Genomic DNA, 22,873 nt, shown 5'->3' with positions numbered 1-22,873 from the left:
AAAGGACAAATAATCTAAAGAAAACACAGACAAATGATTGGAATAGACATTTCTCCAAGGAAGATACACAATTGCCAATAAGCGTGTGATGGTTAATGTTATGTGTCATCTTGGCTAGGCCATGATTCTCAGTGATTTGGCAGACACTATGTAATCGCCTTCCATTTTGTAATCCGATGAAAGCAGCCAATCACTTGAAAGGAGTGTTTCTTTGACGGTGTTCCCTGTCTCCAGTATATAAATGGAAATTCTGGCGAAGCTCACTCTCTCTCAACTCTGCACTCTTCTCATCGCCTGACCTTGGTTCTTGGAACATAAGCCTGCAGAAGTCTTCAGCCTGCTACCTAACCTGCAGATTTTAGATTTGCCAGCTCTCACAACCCCATGAGCCTGCTGCCTGACCCATGGATTTGGGACTTGTCAGCCTCCACAATAATGAGTCATTTCTTCATAGTTGTGTGTGCCATTTCCTTGAAGTAAATCTCTCCACATTAAAAAAAAAAAAAAAAGAATGACTCAGGATACAGTTCTTCAGTCACTACAGCTTCATGGCCATGCCCATAGGCAGGTCCCTCCCTGGCCCCTGGCCCCTGGCCCCTGGCCCCTCGGTCCTGTTAGGCCAATCCAGGCTCTGCTCGGGCAAATAGTTACAAAGCTCTTCAGCTCCACCAGTAAGTGCCCTGGGGCACCCACTCTGCCAGTAAGCCTCGGCCCAAAGGCACGCACCTCTCTCACTCCATGGGTTGGTATGCCTAGCTCCATCAAAAAGTGCCCGAACCTTCGGGAGGCGGAGCCAAGATGGCGGACTAGGCAGACGTTACCTCGGATCCCTCTTACAACAAAGACACGGAAAAACAAGTGAATCGATCACATACATAACAATCTACGAACCCTGAACAACAAACACAGATTTAGAGACGGAGAACGAACTAATACAGGGAAGCAGCGATAGTTTCCAGAGCCTGGAGCCAGCGTACCAGTCAGGTACGGCACAAGCACAGAGACCTGCTCCACCCCCCTGAACTAACCCCGGGAGGGGGACCAGCCGGTTCCTCGGGCGGCGTGGGACGCAGCCGGTAGGAGAAGTCCCCGGGAGGCAGTGACTGATCTTGGAGCAGAAAGAGCAGCATCCGAGCCGGGGAACCGTCCCGCAGGGATTTGGACTGCTCGCAGGTACGCCATAAACACGGAGAGTTGCTCCACCCCCTGAACTAACCCCGGGAAGGGGACCAGCCGGGTCGCGCGGGCGGCGTGGGACGCAGCCGGTAGGAGAAGTCCCCGGGAGGCAGCGACTGGTATTGGAGTGGGGAGAACAGCGTTCCAGCCGGGACACTTGGTCGCGGCACAAGCACGGGGAGCTACTCCACCCATCTGAACTAACCCCGGGAGGGGGCCCACCTGGTTCACGGGGGCGGCACGGCCACGCGGCTGGAGGGACGAGAAGTCCCCGGGAGGCAGCGACTGATTTTGGAGTTGAGAGTGTACCGTCCCAGTAGGGGAGCCTTGACGCTGGGCGTGGGGCTGGAAGCGGAGGATCTGACCGTGACTCCAGCGGGCCAGACCCCCTGGGGGCAATCTCCACACAGCCAGCACACATAGGCGACGCGCCCGCGGGAATCTCAGATATAACAGTCATTCCAAGCAAGACAAGCAACTCTGGCTATATTCTGAGGTGCTACTCTCCTATCTCTCTGTTCCCTCCCCCACCCTCCCCAGGTGGCTTCATTAACATCTGAATAGCCTGAGCCAGAGGGAGAACTCTGATAGGGATCTGACTGCAGTTTTTTTTTAGCGGATTTTCTGGAAAAACTAGTTTCCCAGTGATGGCTCGGAGACAACAATCCATATCAAACCACTTAAAGAAGCAGACCGTGACAGCTTCTCCAACCCCCCAAACAAAAGAATCAAAATCTTTCCCAAATGAAGATACAATTTTGGAATTATCAGATACAGAATATAAAAAACTAATTTACAGAATGCTTAATGATATCACAAATGAAATTAGGATATCTGCAGAAAAAGCCAAGGAACACACTGATAAAACTGTTGAAGAACTCAAAAAGATTATTCAAGAACATACTGGAAAAATTAATAAGTTGCAAGAATCCATAGAGAGACAACATGTAGAAATCCAAAAGATTAACAATAAAATAACAGAATTAGACAACACACTAGGAAGTCAGAGGAGCAGACTCGAGCAATTAGAATGCAGACTGGGACATCTGGAGGACCAGGGAATCAACACCAACATAGCTGAAAAAAAATCAGATAAAAGAATTAAAAAAAATGAAGAAACCCTAAGAATTATGTGGGACTCTATCAAGAAGGATAACCTGCGGATGATTGGAGTCCCAGAACAGGGAGGGGGGACAGAAAACACAGAGAAAATAGTTGAAGAACTTCTGACAGAAAACTTCCCTGACATCATGAAAGACGAAAGGATATCTATCCAAGATGCTCATCGAACCCCATTTAAGATTGATACAAAAAGAAAAACACCAAGACATATTATCATCAAACTCACCAAAACCAAAGATAAACAGAAAATTTTAAAAGCAGCCAGGGAGAAAAGAAAGGTTTCCTTCAAGGGAGAATCAATAAGAATATGTTCTGACTACTCAGCAGAAACCATGCAGGCAAGAAGGGAATGGGACGACATATACAGAACACTGAAGGAGAAAAACTGCCAACCAAGGATCATATATCCAGCAAAACTCTCTCTGAAATATGAAGGCGAAATTAAGATATTTACAGACAAACACAAGTTTAGAGAATTTGCAAAAACCAAACCAAAGCTACAAGAAATACTAAAGGATATTGTTTGGTCACAGAACCAATAATATCAGATATCAGCACAACACAAGGTCACAAAACAGAACGTCCTGATATCAACTCAAATAGGGAAATCACAAAAACAAACAAATTAAGATTAATTAAAAAAAAATACACATAACAGGGAATCATGGAAGTCAATAGGTAAAAGATCACAATAATCAAAAAGAGGGACTAAATACAGGAGGCATTGAACTGCCATATGGAGAGTGATACAAGGCGATATAGAACAATACAAGTTAGGTTTTTACTTAGAAAAATAGGGGTATATAATGAGGTAACCACAAAAAGGCATAACAACTCTATAACTCAAGACAAAAACCAAGAAAAACGTAACGACTCAACTAACATAAAGTCAAACACTATGAAAATGAGGATCTCACAATTTACTAAGAAAAACGCCTCAGCACAAAAAAGTGTGTGGAAAAATGAAATTGTCAACAACACACATAAAAAGGCATCAAAATGACAGCACTAAAAACTTATTTATCTATAATTACCCTGAATGTAAATGGACTAAATGCACCAATAAAGAGACAGAGAGTCACAGACTGGATAAAGAAACACGATCCATCTATATGCTGCCTACAAGAGACACACCTTAGACTTAAAGACACAAACAAACTAAAACTCAAAGGATGGAAAAAAGTATATCAAGCAAACAATAAGCAAAAAAGAAGAGGAGTAGCAATATTAATTTCTGACAAAATAGACTTTAGACTTAAATCCACCACAAAGGATAAAGAAGGACACTATATAATGATAAAAGGGACAATTGATCAGGAAGACATAACCATATTAAATATTTACGCACCCAATGACAGGGCTGCAAGATACATAAATCAAATTTTAACAGAACTGAAAAGCGAGATAGATACCTCCACAATTATAGTAGGAGACTTCAACACACCACTTTCGGAGAAGGACAGGACATCCAGTAAGAAGCTCAACAGAGACACGGAAGATCTAATTACAACAATCAACCAACTTGACCTCATTGACTTATACAGAACTCTCCACCCAACTGCTGCAAAATATACTTTTTTTTCTAGCGCACATGGAACATTCTCTAGAATAGACCACATATTAGGTCATAAAACAAACCTTTGCAGAGTCCAAAACATCGAAATATTACAAAGCATCTTCTCAGACCACAAGGCAATAAAACTAGAGATCAATAACAGAAAAACGAGGGAAAAGAAATCAAATACTTGGAAAATGAACAATACCCTCCTGAAAAAAGACTGGGTTATAGAAGACATCAAGGAGGGAATAAGGAAATTCATAGAAAGCAACGAGAATGAAAATACTTCCTATCAAAACCTCTGGGACACAGCAAAAGCAGTGCTCAGAGGCCAATTTATATCGATAAATGCACACATACAAAAAGAAGAAAGAGCCAAAATCAGAGAACTGTCCCTACAACTTGAACAAATAGAAACTGAGCAACAAAAGAATCCATCAGGCACCAGAAGAAAACAAATAATAAAAATTAGAGCTGAACTAAATGAACTAGAGAACAGAAAAACAATCGAAAGAATTAACAAAGCCAAAAGCTGGTTCTTTGAAAAAATTAACAAAATTGATAAACCATTGGCTAGACTGACTAAAGAAATACAGGAAAGGAAACAAATAACCCGAATAAGAAATGAGAAGGACCACATCACAACAGAACCAAATGAAATTAAAAGAATCATTTCAGATTATTATGAAAAATTGTACTCTAACAAATTTGAAAACCTAGAAGAAATGGAAGAATTCCTGGAAAAACACTACCTACCTAAACTAACACATTCAGAAGTAGAACAACTAAATAGACCCATAACAAAAAAAGAGATTGAAACGGTAATCAAAAAACTCCCAACAAAAAAAAGTCCTGGCCCGGACGGCTTCACTGCAGAGTTCTACCAAATTTTCAGAGAAGAGTTAACACCACTACTACTAAAGATATTCCAAAGCATAGAAAATGACGGAATACTACCCAACTCATTCTATGAAGCCACCATCTCCCTGATACCAAAACCAGGTAAAGACATTACAAAAAAAGAAAATTATAGACCTATATCCCTCATGAACATTGACGCAAAAATCCTCAACAAAATTCTAGCCAATAGAATCCGACGACACATCAAAAAAATAATTCACCCTGATCAAGTGGGATTTATACCAGGTATGCAAGGCTGGTTTAATATCAGAAAAACCATTAATGTAATCCATCACATAAATAAAACAAAAGACAAAAACCACATGATCTTATCAATTGATGCAGAAAAGGCATTTGACAAAGTCCAACACCCATTCATGATAAAAACTCTTACCAAAATAGGAATTGAAGGAAAATTCCTCAACATAATAAAGGGCATCTATGCAAAGCCAACAGCCAATATCACTCTAAATGGAGAGAACCTGAAAGCATTTCCCTTGAGAACGGGAACCAGACAAGGATGCCCTTTATCACCGCTCTTATTCAACATCGTGTTGGAAGTCTTAGCCAGGGCAATCAGGCTAGACAAAGAAATAAAAGGTATCCGGATTGGCAAGGAAGAAGTAAAGTTATCACTATTTGCAGATGACATGATTATATACACAGAAAACCCTAAGGAATCCTCCAGAAAACTACTGAAACTAATAGAAGAGTTTGGCAGAGTCTCAGGTTATAAAATAAACATACAAAAATCACTTGGATTCCTCTACATCAACAAAAAGAACACCGAAGAGGAAATAACCAAATCAATACCATTCACAGTAGCCCCCAAGAAGATAAGATACTTAGGAATAAATCTTACCAAGGATGTAAAAGACCTATACAAAGAAAACTACAAAGCTCTACTACAAGAAATTCAAAAGGACATACTTAAGTGGAAAAACATACCTTGCTCATGGATAGGAAGACTTAACATAGTAAAAATGTCTATTCTACCAAAAGCCATCTATACATTTAACGCACTTCCGATCCAAATTCCAATGTCATATTTTAAGGGGATAGAGAAACAAATCACCAATTTCATATGGAAGGGAAAGAAGCCCCAGATAAGCAAAGCACTACTGAAAAAGAAGAAGAAAGTGGGAGGCCTCACCTTACCTGACTTCAGAACCTATTATACAGCCACAGTAGTCAAAACAGCCTGGTATTGGTACAACAACAGACACATAGACCAATGGAACAGAATTGAGAACCCAGACATAGATCCATCCACGTATGAGCAGCTGATATTTGACAAAGGCCCAGTGTCAGTTAACTGGGGAAAAGACAGCCTTTTTAACAAATGGTGCTGGCATAACTGGATATCCATTTGCAAAAAAATGAAACAGGACCCATACCTCACACCATGCACAAAAACTAACTCCAAGTGGATCAAAGACCTAAACATAAAGACTAAAACGATAAAGATCATGGAAGAAAAAATTGGGACAACCCTAGGAGCCCTAATACAAGGTATAAACAGAATACAAAACATTACCAAAAATGATGAAGAGAAACCCGATAACTGGGAGCTCCTAAAAATCAAACACCTATGCTCATCTAAAGACTTCACCAAAAGAGTAAAAAGACCACCTACAGATTGGGAAAGAATTTTCAGCTATGACATCTCCGACCAGCGCCTGATCTCTAAAATCTACATGATTCTGTCAAAACTCAACCACAAAAAGACAAACAACCCAATCAAGAAGTGGGCAAAGGATATGAACACACATTTCTCTCAAGAAGATATTCAGGCAGCCAACAGATACATGAGAAAATGCTCTCGATCATTAGCCATTAGAGAAATGCAAATTAAAACTACGATGAGATTCCATCTCACACCAGCAAGGCTGGCATTAATCCAAAAAACACAAAATAATAAATGTTGGAGAGGCTGCGGAGAGATTGGAACTCTCACACACTGCTGGTGGGAATGTAAAATGGTACAACCACTTTGGAAATCTATCTGGCGTTATCTTAAACAGTTAGAAATAGAACTACCATACAAGCCAGAAATCCCACTCCTAGGAATATACCCTAGAGATACAAGAGCCTTCATACAAACAGATATATGCACACCCATGTTTATTGCAGCTCTGTTTACAATAGCAAAAAGTTGGAAGCAACCAAGGTGTCCATCAACGGATGAATGGTTAAATAAATTGTGGTATATTCACACAATGGAATACTACGCATCGATAAAGAACAGTGACGAATCTCTGAAACATTTCATAACATGGAGGAACCTGGAAGGCATTATGCTGAGCGAAATTAGTCAGAGGCAAAAGGACAAATATTGTATAAGACCACTATTATAAGATCTTGAGAAATAGTAAACCTGAGAAGAACACATACTTTTGTGGTTACGAGGGGGGGAGGGAGGGAGGGTGGGAGAGGGTTTTTTTATTGATTAATCAGTAGATAAGAACTGCTTTAGGTGAAGGGAAAGACAACACTCAATACATGGAAGGTCAGCTCAATTGGACTGGACCAAAAGCAAAGAAGTTTCCGGGATAAAATGAATGCTTCAAAGGTCAGCGGAGCAAGCGCGGGGGTCTGGGGAGCATGGTTTGCGGGGACTTCTAAGTCAATTGGCAAAATAATTCTATTATGAAATCATTCTGCATCCCACTTTGAAATGTGGCGTCTGGGGTCTTAAATGCTAACAAGCAGCCATCTAAGATGCAGCAATTGGTCTCAACCCACCTGGAGCAAAGGAAAATGAAGAACACCAAGCCCACATGACAACTAAGAGCCCAAGAGACAGAAAGGGCCACATGAACCAGAGACCTACATCATCCTGAGACCAGAAGAACTAGTTGGTGCCCGGCCACAATTGATGACTGCCCTGACAGGGAGCTCAGCAGAGGACCCCTGAGGGAGCAGGAGATCAGTGGGATGCAGACCCCAAATTCTCATAAGAAGACCAAACTTAATGGTCTGACTGAGACTGGAGGAATCCCGGCGGCCATGCTCCCCAGACCTTCAGTTGACACAGGACAGGAACCATCCCCGAAGACAACTCATCAGAAATGAAAGGGACTGGTCAGCGGGTGGGAGAGAGATGCTGATGAAGAGTGAGCTAATTATATCAGGTGGACACTTGAGATTGTGTTGGCAACTCTTGTCTGGAAGGGGGATGGGAGGATAGAGAGAGAGGGAAGCCGGCAAAATTGTCAAGAAAGGAGAGACTGAAAGGGCTGACTCAAGAGGGGGAGAGCAAGTGGGAGTAGGGAGTGAGATGTATGTAAACTTATATGTGACAGACTGATTGGATTTGTAAACGTTCACTTGAAGCTTAATAAAAGTTATTATAAAAAAAAAAAAAAAAGGTCTACCTTCCACCAAATAAAAAAAAAAAAAAAAAGTGCCCGAAGGCAGCCCACTCTGTCAGGAAGCCTCCTACCCGAAGGCACTCCACTCTTGCTACATGTGTAGGCACACTGACTGTAACCACCCTGCTCTGTGGGCCAGGAAGCCCGCTGCACCATCTTGCGCTGGTCTCCTGGTTCTGCTGCTGCCGCTTCTCTGCCACCACTTCTTGCCATCTTGTACCATCTCCAGTGTTACAGCGCTCTCTGTCTCCTGGATCTAGCAGGTTCTCAGCACAGGTACCCCCGGTCCAAATCACACACTCCATTACCATCCCCTATTCTTGGTGGTAGTGATGTCCCTCTTTTACGCTTCTAGGATGGCTCATTTTAAGCCTACCAGGATGGCAAAACTGACCAATCCCCTCATTAGGGTTTCATATACCTTATTTGCATGGTCGCACCCCCACAAGGGTGCCATGCACCTTATTTGCCTTATTAGCAACTGTCTAATCACCTTAGTGGGCCACAAGCACCTTATTTGCATAGTCCAACAAATCATTTAGTGGGAGTTACAAGACCAGAGACCATGGTGAGAAAGGCCACATGAAAGCTATTCATCGCACCACAGTCCTCTACCTGTGTCACCCTTTTAATCTTTCTATAGCGTAGGAAGTTAGCAAGAATTTCTGACAGTACCTTTTATCTACAATTTAATTTAAGCAAATTGATATGAGATAATATTTAGTCATCTTAATCAATGCTATTAAAACACCTAGTGAAAATACAATAAATAAAAAGTTATTAATTTGGACATTAAATATGCTACCACCATTCTAGTGAACAACTCAGCTTCATAACCTTGGGCCCTCAGTACCTTATTACCTGTATTCAGTAGTAGCAGAGTCCCATTGAGTCTTCCGCTTTAATGGTTTTCGTATGTGTCCCATACTGTCACTCTCACCTCTGTAACCCTAGTCCAGGCACACATTACCCAACACTCAGATGTTTGCAAATTCTTCCTAAGCAGTTTCTCCAGCTTTCTCACCCCTTTCAGACCTTCCAATACCTCAAAGCCAGATTAATCGCCAAAAACACAACTCTGACCTCTGATCATGTTAATGCATTCTTAAGATCCTTCAATAGCCACCCACTGCCTGAAAGCAAAAAACCCAAATTCCTTGCATTTGAATTCAGTTCCCTCAAGGATCTTAATCTCAGAAATACTCCTGAAGGGATTCCTAGTATGGTCTCAAACTATATTAAATCATAAAGAAAGTCCCTTCCAACTTTAAAATTCTGTAACAATTTTCCAATTTTATCTCTTGCTCTTTTCATTCCACCTATCGAATACTTCGAAAAACTATTCCCTGAATATACCTCATCCACCCTTTCCCACCTGCAAGCTTAGCAGAGAAATGGATTCAGACAAAATTTAAAATTATTATTATTACTTTTAGAATAAAAGAGAAAGAAACTAAAATGTATTAAGCACCTATTATCTTAAAAAAAAAAAAAAAAACTCACAGTCCAGTCAATTTCGACTCACAGCAACCCTATAGGACAGGGTAGAACTGCCCCATAGTTCTACCCTGTCCCATAGGAGCACCTGGTGGATTCGAACTGCTGATCTTTTGGTTAGCAGCTGTAGCACTTAACCACTATGCTACCAGGGTTTCCCCTATTATCTTGCCACGTAAAAAATCCAAATTGAAAAATTTAAAGGAATTCTACAATGAATACCTTGGAAAAACAAATAATTTTTAAAGACGGTCCTTCGTTTATCATTTTAATAGTCTAAATTTTTATATCTAACATTTATTTAAAATGTGGACCATCCATAGTAATACAAAATGTGCACTAAACTAAAAAGAAAATTGTATTTTTACATTAATCTACTCGAATTCATAAATGCCATTCCTCTTCCCTCCTAACCATCCAAACGTTTCAATGCTATTCTCCTTGCCAGACTAAGAGAACATAAATATCTACCTACAGAAAGGGCCTTCAAAAATCCTTCATAAAGACATTTTCTCAAAGATCACAGAAAAGATGAACAAAAGGTAAGACGAACTGCAGTCACTGGCTTATTCTCCTGCTCTGTGAATTTCATCAAAGCACCTGTCTGATTCCTTGGACGTGATTCCTTTTAGGCCCTGGGCACACAGAATATGTTTTCATAGCATATCAACAATGGATCACCACATTTTAATTCAGACATTTTAATCTTTCCTTGAGTGTATTATTCTGAGTCAGGATGTGGCCACAACTGTCTCACCTTAGATAAGTTTTTGCTAAAATAAAGCAAGTTTATAAGTTAAGCAGTTCTACTGCCTCTATTTGCCTTTAATAAAGGCTATGAAACAATGATATCAACAAAACCTTTCTTACAAGCAATGATCCTGAGCCTCTCATATTACATAACATCTTTTTTCATATTACTTCAAGGATCACGAAGAACATGTGAATTTTGTGAAATACAAGTCCGCTTAAAAAGTATACAAAGTCAAATGCTTTAAGACTACTACCAATTGCCTGCAGTTCAGTAGCATTTAATGTATGTAATATTGCCTATTCATTTTTGTCCAAACATCTAACAATCCTGCCATGAAATTAAAGAGAAATATTTACAACTTTTTCCCTTCCTTCCTTCCTTCCTTCCTCCCTCCCTCCCTTCATTTCACAACTTTGGACTGAAAGAATCATTTTAAGTCTCCTAAAAAAAAAAAAAAAAAATTTTTTTTTTTTTTTTTTTTTTTTAATAACAATATGGGACCCAACTTTGGGAAATCTATTCATTTCACAATTAAGCCTTCATTCTAGTCATGGGAACTTCTTAGTTGATATCCCTGAGGATATCTGGGCTAATGTGAACAGACTGTCAGTGTTAACTTGATAACACCATAGTATTGGCTTTCTACCTCTCCCTCTACAAAGCAACGCATCAAGCACTGTGGTTCTCTAAACATGTTACGAAAATAAGTCATTCAGACTAGCTAGTGTGCACATATCACATTTCCACTGCTAAACAGCCCAGATTAGTCTCCTACAGTCAAGCAGGCTGCACAGCCTAGTATAGTTCAAAACATACTATAACAAATTGCTCATTTCTCAGTAATGTGCTAATTATTTTGAGCCTCTTGTGAACCCGATAACGTTACTTGAAGGTACCCATCTATATCGTGGATATAGAGTTTGCTCAGAATTTAATAGAATAAGGCTAAGATTTAAATGGATTTTCCAGAGACAGTTGTTTAGGGAAATTCTCTTTTTTAAGTTGGTCTTTAAAATGTGTCAGAGGAGGTGTGGTGCAGTGGAGAGAAAACTCTGTTTCCAGTCAAAACCCGGTTCTACTGTTCATTAGCTATATGACTCCGGGAAAGTAATTCAGTTTTTCTGAGCCACGGGTTCCTTCTCTGTACACTGAAAATAAAAATATCTACCTCATAATGTGGTTGTGAGGATCAAATGAGATAATACATGTAAAAATACCATGGAAGGTACCACACGCTCCATAAAGTCAAGGAGCTCACATTGTAGTGGAGAAAAAACATTACTAAATTTAATAACTACAATACCATGAAAGACCAATTGCCAGAAAATGACATCATGTTTAGTAAAGCAGAGGGTAAGCAAAAACAAGGGAAGCCCTCCATGAGACAGACTGACACAATGTCCAACAGTGGACTTAAGGATGACTTGATGATCATGAAGATGGCACAGGACCAGGGAACCTTTTGTCCTGTTATACATAAGATTGCCATAAGTTGGAGCCAACTCTCCAGCAACTAACAGCAACAACATAACACCATGAGATAAGTGCTAAGATATGCGCTATGGGAGAACAGAGGAGGGAGTGTGCATCTCAGACTAAAAGAATAAGGCTCTTGGAGGGGAATGACCGTGGGACAAACGAGGGATGGGTGAGCTAGACTTCATCCAGTATGGAGGAGGGAGCAAGGGAGCTGCAGAGGGAGTTGTCAGAGAAAGGGAACAACGTGAACACAGGCACACAGGCAGAGGGAGGCATGGCCCTGTGGGAACTGTGGGCTGGAGCCTGTGGGTGTATGGGGGAAGATGAGGGCAGAGAGGAAGGCAAGCACCGATCAGAAGGAGCCTGTGAGCTATGCCAAGATGTCTAGATTTTATCCCACATGCAATGGGAAACCACTGAAGAGAAATGTCAAAAGAAAAACTAACAACAGAAAATCCAGACTTCTGGTTTACAAGTCCTTCCTATATACTATGCAGTCTCTACATTAACTGTGTGCTTCTAGATAAGAAATCCTTTGAAACAGAGGTTCTAATCATAACTATTAAAACAAATAATACAGCCGGTTGCCGTCAAGTCGATCCCAACTCATGGCTATCCCATGTGTGTTAGAGCAGAGCTATGCTCCACAGGGTTTTGAATGGCTGGTTTTTTTGGAAGAAGATCACCAGGCCTTTCTTCCAACTGCCTCTGGGTGACTCAAACTCCAACCTTTCAGTTAGCAGTCCAACACATGAACAATTTATACCACCAGGGACCAAACAAATACTTATTAAGTCCTTCCTCTGTATCATACGTGACTGCTCATCTTCAAAGCACAGCCACAATGTGGGTGTTATTAACCACATTTTACAGATGAGGAAATTGAGACTCAAAAAGGTTAAGTATCTTAGCCAAGTTCAAATTCAAATAATTAGTAAGGGGGAGAACTAACTTTAGAAACTGGATTTGCCTAACTATTTGTTGATCCACTATACACTAACTTTCTGATACATTTTATATCTACTTGAGTTACTACTGACATGTAACCAAAACTTCAGAGAAAAACAAAACATTGATTTTTTTTCAGTTAAATGACAATTTGATTCCAACCACTTATCAATATTATATGACATTACGAAATTTGCTTAATCAGAATTTAACTTTCTTACCTAAAGTATTACTCCTTGACTATGTTTCATTGCTCTATATAAATCACATATTTATTTTTTAAAGCCTGACACATATAGACTCTATCACAATAGCTACTACTTTACATCTCAACCTTGAAGTCAAGAATGTATTCAAAATGCATTTCTAACTAAAGAGAAAAATTTCAGAAAGACAGTCACTTTGGGATCTTTATCATAAGTGACTCTAAGCCTATGGCAAGTAAGATTAAGTAAAATTCAAAGAACACTGCACAATACTGCCCATAACCTTAAAATTACTTTAAAATACATAGTTTCATAAGTAGTATCAAGTATTTGTCATAGCCTTGTTTCTTCCACACTAGCTAACTTTATCTACCTCCGAAATTTGTTTTATCAACAAAGGTAGAAAGTCTGGTTGCTTTCAAAATACAAGAAAAATATTTTCAAAAATACAACACAAATATTTCCAATCTCCTCAAGAAGCACTAATAAAATGCAGATAGCAGCTATTCTACATAAATGCACACGTGGCCAAAAGAACATTCACTTACAATAAGCCTTTAAATACTAATACTATTGCTTTCTATTAGGGCAAAATAAGGATGCACCTTTAAAAGAAGCTATGTGAAAAAATGCAAAAAGTACAAACAGTGACAAGGGAACTATGGTTAACTAATTTTTACTGCAAAAAAAAAAAAAAATACATACAGTAGAATAAGAAACTGAAGATAATTTAATTAATTTCTGCCAGGTGTTCTTCATTTTCCTACGGAGCTGCGATAACAATGAAGACACTTAAGTATACTGAAAGGTGCTACAACTGGAGAGGCAGAAATCAACAGAATTTGTAAACAGATGAGGGAAAGGTCTCCACAGTTTCTACGCGTGTTACCCTACTCAATCATAATTACCTTGCAATGAAATCTGGAGATCATCGATGCCCAAGGAAACCTGTTCATCTTCAGTAGGACGCTCAGTACTGGATGCCATTCTTTGACTCAGTGGAGATTATATCATGTCCATCTCAGTTAAAGAAGTGAACTAAAAGGAAAAGGGATAAATGTTAGTAACTTTGCAGCTCTGCATGTCTAATAAACATGCCTCGCCAGAAAATAACACTAACCAAACCCTGCCATCTGAAAGAGGCACAGCTTCCTAGTGTTTTCTTAGTTCGTGAAGACAAAGTGACTACGCCTTCTTTCTGAATCATAATCAAGACTTGCCCTGTGACCTATTCATGCTATTTGGAGTTGCTGGCAGAACTCCAAAAGAGCTACTAGCGTTGTAGATTCTATACTAGTGGTGAAAAGGGAAGCCAAGCAATTAGATTAAAAAACTTACCCAGAGAAAGTAAAGATGACACAAACCCGTATCTTAGGCATTTGTGTGCATGTTGTTGCTGACCTTCAACCCACAGGGGTTTTCTTTAAACTTATTTAATTTAGCTCCTTTTCTGCTGCATAAGTGTTGCCATTTACTGGAAACAGTAACAGCTGAGCCTGCATAGCTTGTAAAGTGAAACTAAAAAGCTAATACATCCAAACAACTATTTTGATAAGTTATCTCATATGGAATTATTTTCTCAAGGACTTATTTTGCCACCTCTACTTTTCTTTCTCTAACCTCACCTTGGCTTTTAAAGAATCCTTCCAGTAAGAGCAACTCTTATTCTAGAACTCTTTAAAAGTACTGCTTCATGTATGTAAATACCACAATTAGTACTCTGGGGGCTGAGAATAAAACATTGACTTCTCCCACACGAATGATGATTTTCTTATCAAAATACACCTAACTGCACATATAAAAATATAAAATGTATTAGGGAATGGATAGAGTAATGAATTAAATGTACAGATGTGTAATAAAGCAAGTTTAACAAACCATTAATTGAAGAACCTGAATGTTGGGTATATGAGTGTTCACCGTAGAATCCTTTATTCTTACTATACATTAGAATATTTTCATAATAAAATGTTGGGAGGAAAAATTGGAAAATAAACCTAACCGAGGCCAACAGCTACATACAATCATATTAAATGTTCAATAAACCACTTCTTAAAAATGCAGAGAATATGAATCATAAAAAAAGTTAAAGCTAAACTTAAAAAATGTTTTAATCCAATATTACTGTTTATCATCAAAAAATCCCTTTTATTATCTCACCCAATGGATCACTGTTATCAAAAATTTTAGGACTTACCAAATAACCTTTGTTTACTAATTAACAATTTGTTTCGAAGTGAGATCAACCGGAATCGGCCTGTGGTTTTTTTTTTTTTTTGTTTAATAGCACTTGGTTATAATTCTTTTTCTTTTTTTTTTAAATTGTACTTTAGATGAAGGTTTACAGAACAAACTAGCTTCTCATGAAACAGTACACATTGTTTTGTAACACTGGTTACCAACCCCACGACATGTCCATACTCTCCCCCTCTTCTTGACCTCGGATTCCATTACCAGCTTTCCTGTCCCTCCTGCCTTCTAGTCCTTGCTAAACTGGTGTGTCCCTTTAGTCTCATTTTGTTTTATGCGCCTGTCTAATCATTGGCTGAAGGGTGAACCTCAGAAGTGACTTCAGTACTGAGCTAAAAGGGTACCGGGGTGCCATACTCTCAGTGCAGTAAGTGCTATTGAGTCGACAGGATTCTAACCAAAAAGAAAAGCTGTTTGCTGTTCAAGTGAGCCCACTGCAACCTGATGACCAACAAAGGTGCAATTGTTCTCAGCTTTTTCACGTGTTGAGGATGTCCACTATCCCTCTGCGTACTCTAAAGCTCCTGAACCAAAATGGAGACAAAGCACTTCCTCATTCTGTCAGGAGAAAAACTAAACTCCAGAGTGAATTTCCTAAGGGCACGCACTATTCTACACCAGGGCTAAGAAAAAAAGTAATGATAGTAGTAAATGCTTATCTTACCCTGTTGCTGTCGAGTCGATTCCAACTCATAGCAACCCTATAGGACAGAGTAGAACTACCCCAGGAGGTGCTGGTGGATTCAAACTGTTGAACTTTTGGCTAGCAGCCATAGTTCTTAATCATCGCACCATTAGGGCTTATATGTAGGCACTGAGACACACGAATATCACACACAGCTGTCTAAGAACACGCAGCTAATAATTTGAATTCAGATCGTCCATGATCGTAACCAATACACAATGGTATATCCTACAGCTAGCTAAAAATTTACTATATATTATTGATTTTTTTTTTCAGTCATATGCTCAAATGGTTTGTGCTTGTCTATTAATGGAAAGGTTGGCAGTTCAAACCCACTGTGCAGCTCCACAGGAGAAAGGCCTCGGGATCAGCTTCCACAAAGATTACAGCCGTATAACTGATGACTGCCCTGACCGGGAACACAACAGAGAACCCCTGAGGGAGCAGAGCAGTGGGATGCAGACCCCAAATTCTCATAAAAAGACCAGACTTAATGGTCTGACTGAGACTAGAAGGACCCTGGTGGTCATGGCTCCCAGACCTCCTCTTGGCCCAGGACAGGAACCATTCCCAAGCCCAACCCTTCAGACATGGATTGAACTGGACAATGGGTTGGAGAGGGATGCTGGTGAGGAGTGAGCTTCTTGGATCAGGTGGACACTTGAGACTATGTTGGCATCTCCTGTCTAGAGGGGAGATGAGAAGGTAGAGGAGGTTAGAAGCTGGTGAAATGGACACGAAAAGAGAGAGTGGAGGGAGGGAGCGGGCTGCCTCATTAGGGGGAGAGTAATTGGGAGTATGTAGCAAGGTGTATATAAGTTTTTGTGTGACAGGCTGACTTGATTTGTAAACTTTCACTTAAAGCACAATAAAAATTATATTTTAAAAAAAGAAGTAAATAAAAGACAAAAAAAAAAGATTACAGCAGTGGAAACTCATGGCTCAGTTCTACTCTGTAATACATGGGGTCACCATGAGTTGGAATCAATGGCAAAGGGTTTGGGTTTTTTTTGTTTTTTGTTTTCTGGTTACTCAATAGCATTTATATGTGCTAGATTCGGCCCTCAAGGAATTCAATCTACTAAGGATGACAAAGAACAAAATACTGTGCTAAAACATAGAGGGGGCTATTGAAAACCCTGGTGGCATAGTGGTTAAGAGCAACAGCTACCCAAAAGGTCAGCAGTTCGAATCCACCACCTGCTCCTTGGAAACCCTGTGGGGCAGTTCTACTCTGTCCTGTAGGATCGCTATGAGTAGGAATTGACTTGATGGCAATGGATCTGGTTTGGTTTTATGGGAGCAAAGGAGAAGGCATGTCCCATACATAAAACTGAAGATGAATGTGACTGTTAGGAGCGTACTTATTATAAAACATCATTTAACTCCAAACTGTCCCATTATCCTTAGCAGTATACAGATGATATCTTTAATTTGGTAAAAATGTCACTTGAGAATGGAAAAACACTAAATAGACAATAGAGAAATGGTAACTTTGGTAAAGGGTAAGACAGTAGTACATAATACTGGGCAAGACAGCATAGCTTCTCCAAGGTAAGGTCATGGAGGCTCCACAGACACATCCAAACTCTGTAAGGGACAGAATTACTGGGCTGAGGGCTGTGGGGGCCATGGTCTCGGGGAACATCTAGCTCATTCAATACAACATAGTTTATAAAGAAAATGTTCTACATTCTACTTTGGTGAGTAGCAAAAGCTTGTGAGCAGCCATCTAATAAGATACTCTACTGGTCTCACCTCGTCGGGAGCAAGGGAGAATGAAGAAAACCATAAACAAGAGAAAGATTAGTCCAAAGGACTAATGGACCACAACTACCGCAGCTTCCACGAGACTGAATCCAGCACAACTAGATGGTGCCTGGCTACCGCCACCAACTGCTCTGACAGGGATCACAATAGAGTTCCGGACAGAGCAGGGGAAAAATGTAGAACAAAATTCTAACTCACGAAAAAAAAGGTCAGACTTACTGGGCTGACAGAGACTAGAGAAACCCCAAGAGCATGGCCCTCAGACACTCTTTTAGCTCAGTAATGAAGTCACTCCAGAGGTTTACCCTTCAGCCAAAGATTAGACAGGCCCATAAAACAAAACGAGGCTAAAGGGGCACATCAGCCCAGGGACAAAAAGTAGAAGGCAAGAGGGGACAGGAAAACTGGTAATAGGGAACCCAAGGTCAAAAAGGGAGAGTGTTGACAGGTCACAAGGTTGGTAACCAATGTCACAAAACAAAATGTGTACTAATTGTTTAATGAGAAGCTAGTTTGTTCTGAAAACCTTCATCTAAAGTACAATTAAAAAAAAAAAGTCACTAACAGTCGCACATTATCATTCAATATTAATCAAATATAAGGTATCAAATATAGGGGAAATAATCTAGATTTATTTTATTTATATTAAAAGTAAAAACAGAACACAGCTAGAAAATGCAGACCTATTCCTGTGTTCAGTTAGAATGTGGAATTTATTGTAAATGAATTTAATTTGTAGAAAAAAAATTAGTACAAAATTGAAAAAAAAAATAAAAGTCTAGACCTTAAAATAAATGTCTGAAGGTTTCTGTTTTTAACAGTGAAAATGCATTAGCAAATACGTCAATAAGACATAATAGATTTTTATTTCCTGGAGAAATTTCCTAGAACTTCTAAAAACATTCATCAAAAGAAAAACCAAACTTTGAAGACTGAATTAGTTGGAAGTGTTAGATTATTGACCCAAATATTGTTTTAGTACAACTATCTATCACAACATGCTACAGAGGTCATGAGGATCTCACTGAAAACAGTTTTTGATGAAGACGTTTCTACATAGATATTTGTTTCTGGTGAGAAGTAGTGATAAACAGTTGACCTATCCAGAGAGGAATTTGCTTGCCAAATGTTGTTAGTTTCCCCTGAGTTAGCCTCTGACTCATGGCGACTCCATGCACAACCAAGCTTCCCATGGTCAGCTGCAGATCAGACGACTGTGATCCATAGTGTTTTCACTGGCTGATTTTTGGAAGTAGATCACCAGGCCTTTCTTCCTAGGCTGTCTTTGTCTGGCAGCTCTGCTGAAATTTGTTCAGCATCATAGCAACATGCAAGACTCCACTGACAGACGTGTGGTGGCTACGCATGAGGTCCACTGGCTAGGAATCAAACCCCTGTCTCTTTCATGGAAGCAAGAATTCTACCAATGAAACACCACAATAGACCTGTGAAAAACTGGAACAGACTAGAAAAGAAAAGCTTTGTTGACATTTCTCAGAATTTTAAACTGAGAGACTAGAAAGAGTGAGGGTTTAGACAAGCATTAGGGTTGCTACCGATCGAAGTCCCTGAGGACTATCCTATCACTTGAGTGTGACTCCGCTGTGGGGAAGAAAGGAGCTGCTTCCTAAGGCGGAAATCACAACAGAGGCTTTCCCACACACTCTTCATAGCTTTACTTCTCCTCTTCAAATAAATGTTGACACAATACTATAGCTAATTCCAGAATTTAGAATTAAAATAAACGAGGCTGTTCTTAAAAGTGAATAATGGATCACGATCACCATCAAACAGATAACCGAAGACTGAGGAAAGAACGTAGTAGCATTAACGATTTTAAGATAAATGTGGAATTATTTGAAAAGTTCATGGAAATTAATATATATGCTTTGTAAATGGCATATGCTGTTTTAAAACAACTGCGGTTTGCTTATGCAATTTAGCTTTAGATGTCTCTGGTATCTTTTAAAACACTTTTTCAAACAAATCTTGGCATTTTGGATTATTACGATTAGAAATTTTCAACTAAAAAATAAAATAACAAGAGAGATTATCTCAAGTGAATGGGATTATCGGTGATTCTTATTTTCTTTTTGCTTATCTGTATTTTCAAACTTCCAATGATAAATGCATATTTCTACAACATTAAGAAAAATGTTTTTGCTTTTATTTTAATGAAACTGGAATAAGGTATTTTGTTCTGGGTTAGTCCTTCAATTCATATGCAATGCAATCTAATACATCTAAAGCTTTATAATGAAGACAAAATTACTCTCTTCACACAAACAAAATATTAGAAAAATTCTCTGAGTTTGTCAAAAATGTCTAGAAAATACTCCTAAAAGCCTTTCTGATAGCTCAGCTGCTGTTTTGTTTTCTCATTATAAGATAGTATGCTAACAAGCCCTGCCAAATCACCGTGCCAATGGAGAGAAAGGAAGCATCTATCATCAAAGGTTGGTCAGAAGGCATACCATACCAGGATTGACTTCATTCAGGTATTTCTTCAACAGGGTGATTTAAATGTCCGCATCTTCCCTGGGGTGTCTCCCTTGGTCTTTATTCTTCAGCTATGCCACATTATTTATGACCCACCTAGAAATTTTCAAGGATCTCCCCTTTGCCACAAAGTTATATATCGCTGTTCCTAGCAACTGAGCGTTATTACCTTTAATCTGTTTACAAGCTCAAAGTAGAAAGTTATAACACATTTGCAGTGAATTTCCTCCATTTTTTTTTTCCATCATCCTTTTTTTTTTTTTAATTAATTTTTATTGCGCTTTAAGTGAAAGTTTACAAATCAGGTCAGTCTCTCATACAAAAATTTATATACACCTTACCATGCATTCCTAATTGCTCACCCCCTAATGAGACAGCACACTCTTTCCCTCCACACTCTCTCCTCGTGTCCATTCGGGCAGCTTCTGACCCCCTCTGCCCTCTCATCTCACCTCCAGACAGGAAATGCCAACAAAGTCTCATGTGTCTACTTGATCCAAGAAGCTCGTTCTTCACCAGTATCAGTTTCCATCCCATATTCCAGTCCAATCCCTGTGTGAAGAGCTGGCTTTGGGAATGATTCCTGTCTTGGGCCAACAGAAGGTCTGGGGACCATGGCCTCTGGGGTCCTTCTAGTCTGGTCTTTTTATGAGAATTTGGGGTCTGCATCTCATTGCTCTCGTGTTCCCTCAGGGTCCCTCATCCTTTTCTAACTTTGTTAGGCCTTGGTGGTGCAGTGGTTAAGCATTTGGATGGCAATCATAAAGTCGGCGGTTCAAATCTATGGGCCACTCCTTGGAGACCCTATGGGGCTGTTCTACTCTGTCCTACAGGGTCGCTATAAGTCAGAATCAACTCGACAGGAATGGATTTAGTTTTCTGGTATCCTTTAATTGGAGCCCTGGTGATGCAGTGGTTAAAGTGCTTGGCTGCTAACAGAAAGGTTGGCGGTTCAAACCCATAAGCCATTCTGCAGGAGAAAGATGAGGCAGTCTGCTTCTGGAAAGATTTACAGCCTTGGAAACCTTGTGCGGCAGTTCTACTCTCTCCTATAGGGTCACTAGGAATCAGAATCGACTCGGAGGCAATGGGTTTGGGTTTCAGTATCCTTTAATAGTCATTTGCAATTGGTGTAAAGTCCTGGGCCAGGTGAGTTTTTAAGGTCCACTCTACTATCTGGAAACCCTGGTGGTATAGTGATTAAAAGCTACAGCTGCTGACCCAGAGGTCAGCAGTTCAAATCCACCAGGCAGTCTTTGTAAACTCAATGGGGCAGTTCTACTCTGTCCTTATAGGGTAGTTATAAGTCAGAATTGACTGGATGGCAATGGGTTTGGTTTTTTTGGTACTCTATCATCTCTTTACATGCATTTTATTCTTATAGTGACATTACAAAATACCAGAGCAACCAATCCTATCTATTCAATACGCTTTTGGAAACAAACATGTAACATTCTCACTGAGCTTATAGTCTAACAAGGAAGCAGTGGTACTCACCAGCCAATACCAGCTGTGTGGCTACACCACCCACTAAAGCCCTGGTAACAGCAACCTGAGAAAATGTAGCTACTTCCCCCAAAGGAGCCTTCTGTTGGCCTTGACCAGGTCCCAAATGCTGTGAACTGCAGTATCTACTGCTGTAGAATGGCAACAATGACACTTATCTCACAGGGTAGTTGTTGGAATACAATGAAAAAGCACACGAAACTATAAACTATAATAACAACTAATATTTATGGAATGCTTACAAACTGTGGGAGATCACTGTAGAAAATAAATGATGTTTATTATAATCTGTGAAATAAATTTATCAGGATTATCCCATTTCTTAATCAGTAGAAAACTTAAAAGATAATCACAATTCCAAAAGTAAGAGTTTAAAAAAAAAAACCCATAAACTTAAGGATGAAGACTTCTAACACAGTATAACTTGATGTGTAATGTGAGCCCACTAACCCACTGATCTTGAGTCGATTCCAACACATAGCAGCCTTATAGGACAGAGTGGGATGGTCTATAGGGTTTCCAAGGCTGTAAACCTTTATGGAAGCCAAGTGCCACATCTTTCTCCTGCAGAGTATCTGGTGGGTTTGAACCACCAACCTTTTCAGTTAGCAGATGAGCACATTAACCACTGTGCCACCAGGACTCCTCAAGTGAAGTGAGCATAGATTCTAAAAGCATGAATTCAGGAAGTAATTATTTTTAATTTTCATCAGTACATTTCAACCTATAAATCTTGGCCTCTGCACCCCACACCCAAGTTTTCCAAAGCTCCTAATTCCCCAAGCAAAATTCTCTACTTTTCTCACAATCATTGCCACCAGTCTCCCTAAAACCCACTGCCATTGAGTCGATTTGACTCATAGTAACCCTGTAGGACAGAGTACAACTGTCCCATAGAGTTTCCAAGGAGCGGCTGGTGGATTCGAACTGCCAACCTTTTGGTTAGCCGCCGTAGCTCTTGACCACTACGCCACCGGGGTTTCCAAAAGCCTAGAGATATCTTTAAGTTAATTATAAAGTACTGAAAGCCTGTGTAATAGTTTCTTCATTCCTTTTGTCATCACTTCTGCCCATGATCCCATCACTTTGTTCCTAAATTGACATAAAAGTTTCCTGGTTTTCCCACTAACCTCAGTTTCCCAAGCCCCT

At 39.8% G+C, this 22,873-nt stretch overlaps 1 protein-coding gene across 8 annotated transcripts in view; it reads right to left on the bottom strand.

The window, feature by feature from the left end:
• The window catches only part of SYNE2 (spectrin repeat containing nuclear envelope protein 2), a 378,879-nt gene that overhangs the window by 299,048 nt on the left and 56,958 nt on the right, over window positions 1–22,873 (bottom strand). For 5 of the 8 annotated variants that reach the window (XM_064292572.1, XM_064292576.1, XM_064292578.1 and 2 more), the window contains exons 1-2: window positions 14,135–14,284; window positions 13,923–14,052 (exon numbers count right to left, since the gene is read on the bottom strand). In XM_064292572.1, the coding sequence (XP_064148642.1) occupies window positions 13,923–14,001 (79 nt within the window). In that variant the 5' untranslated portion in view covers window positions 14,002–14,052; window positions 14,135–14,284. Of the gene's footprint in view, window positions 1–13,922; window positions 14,053–14,134; window positions 14,285–14,352; window positions 14,464–22,873 lie in introns of those variants that run through there. The other 3 variants (XM_064292573.1, XM_064292575.1, XM_064292574.1) reach the window with 2 other exon arrangements.

Source organism: Loxodonta africana, chromosome 10 (assembly GCF_030014295.1).
Source record: "Loxodonta africana isolate mLoxAfr1 chromosome 10, mLoxAfr1.hap2, whole genome shotgun sequence".
In the NCBI taxonomy this organism is placed as follows: Eukaryota; Metazoa; Chordata; class Mammalia; order Proboscidea; family Elephantidae; genus Loxodonta; species Loxodonta africana.
This window is presented reverse-complemented; position numbering and strand designations above follow the sequence as displayed.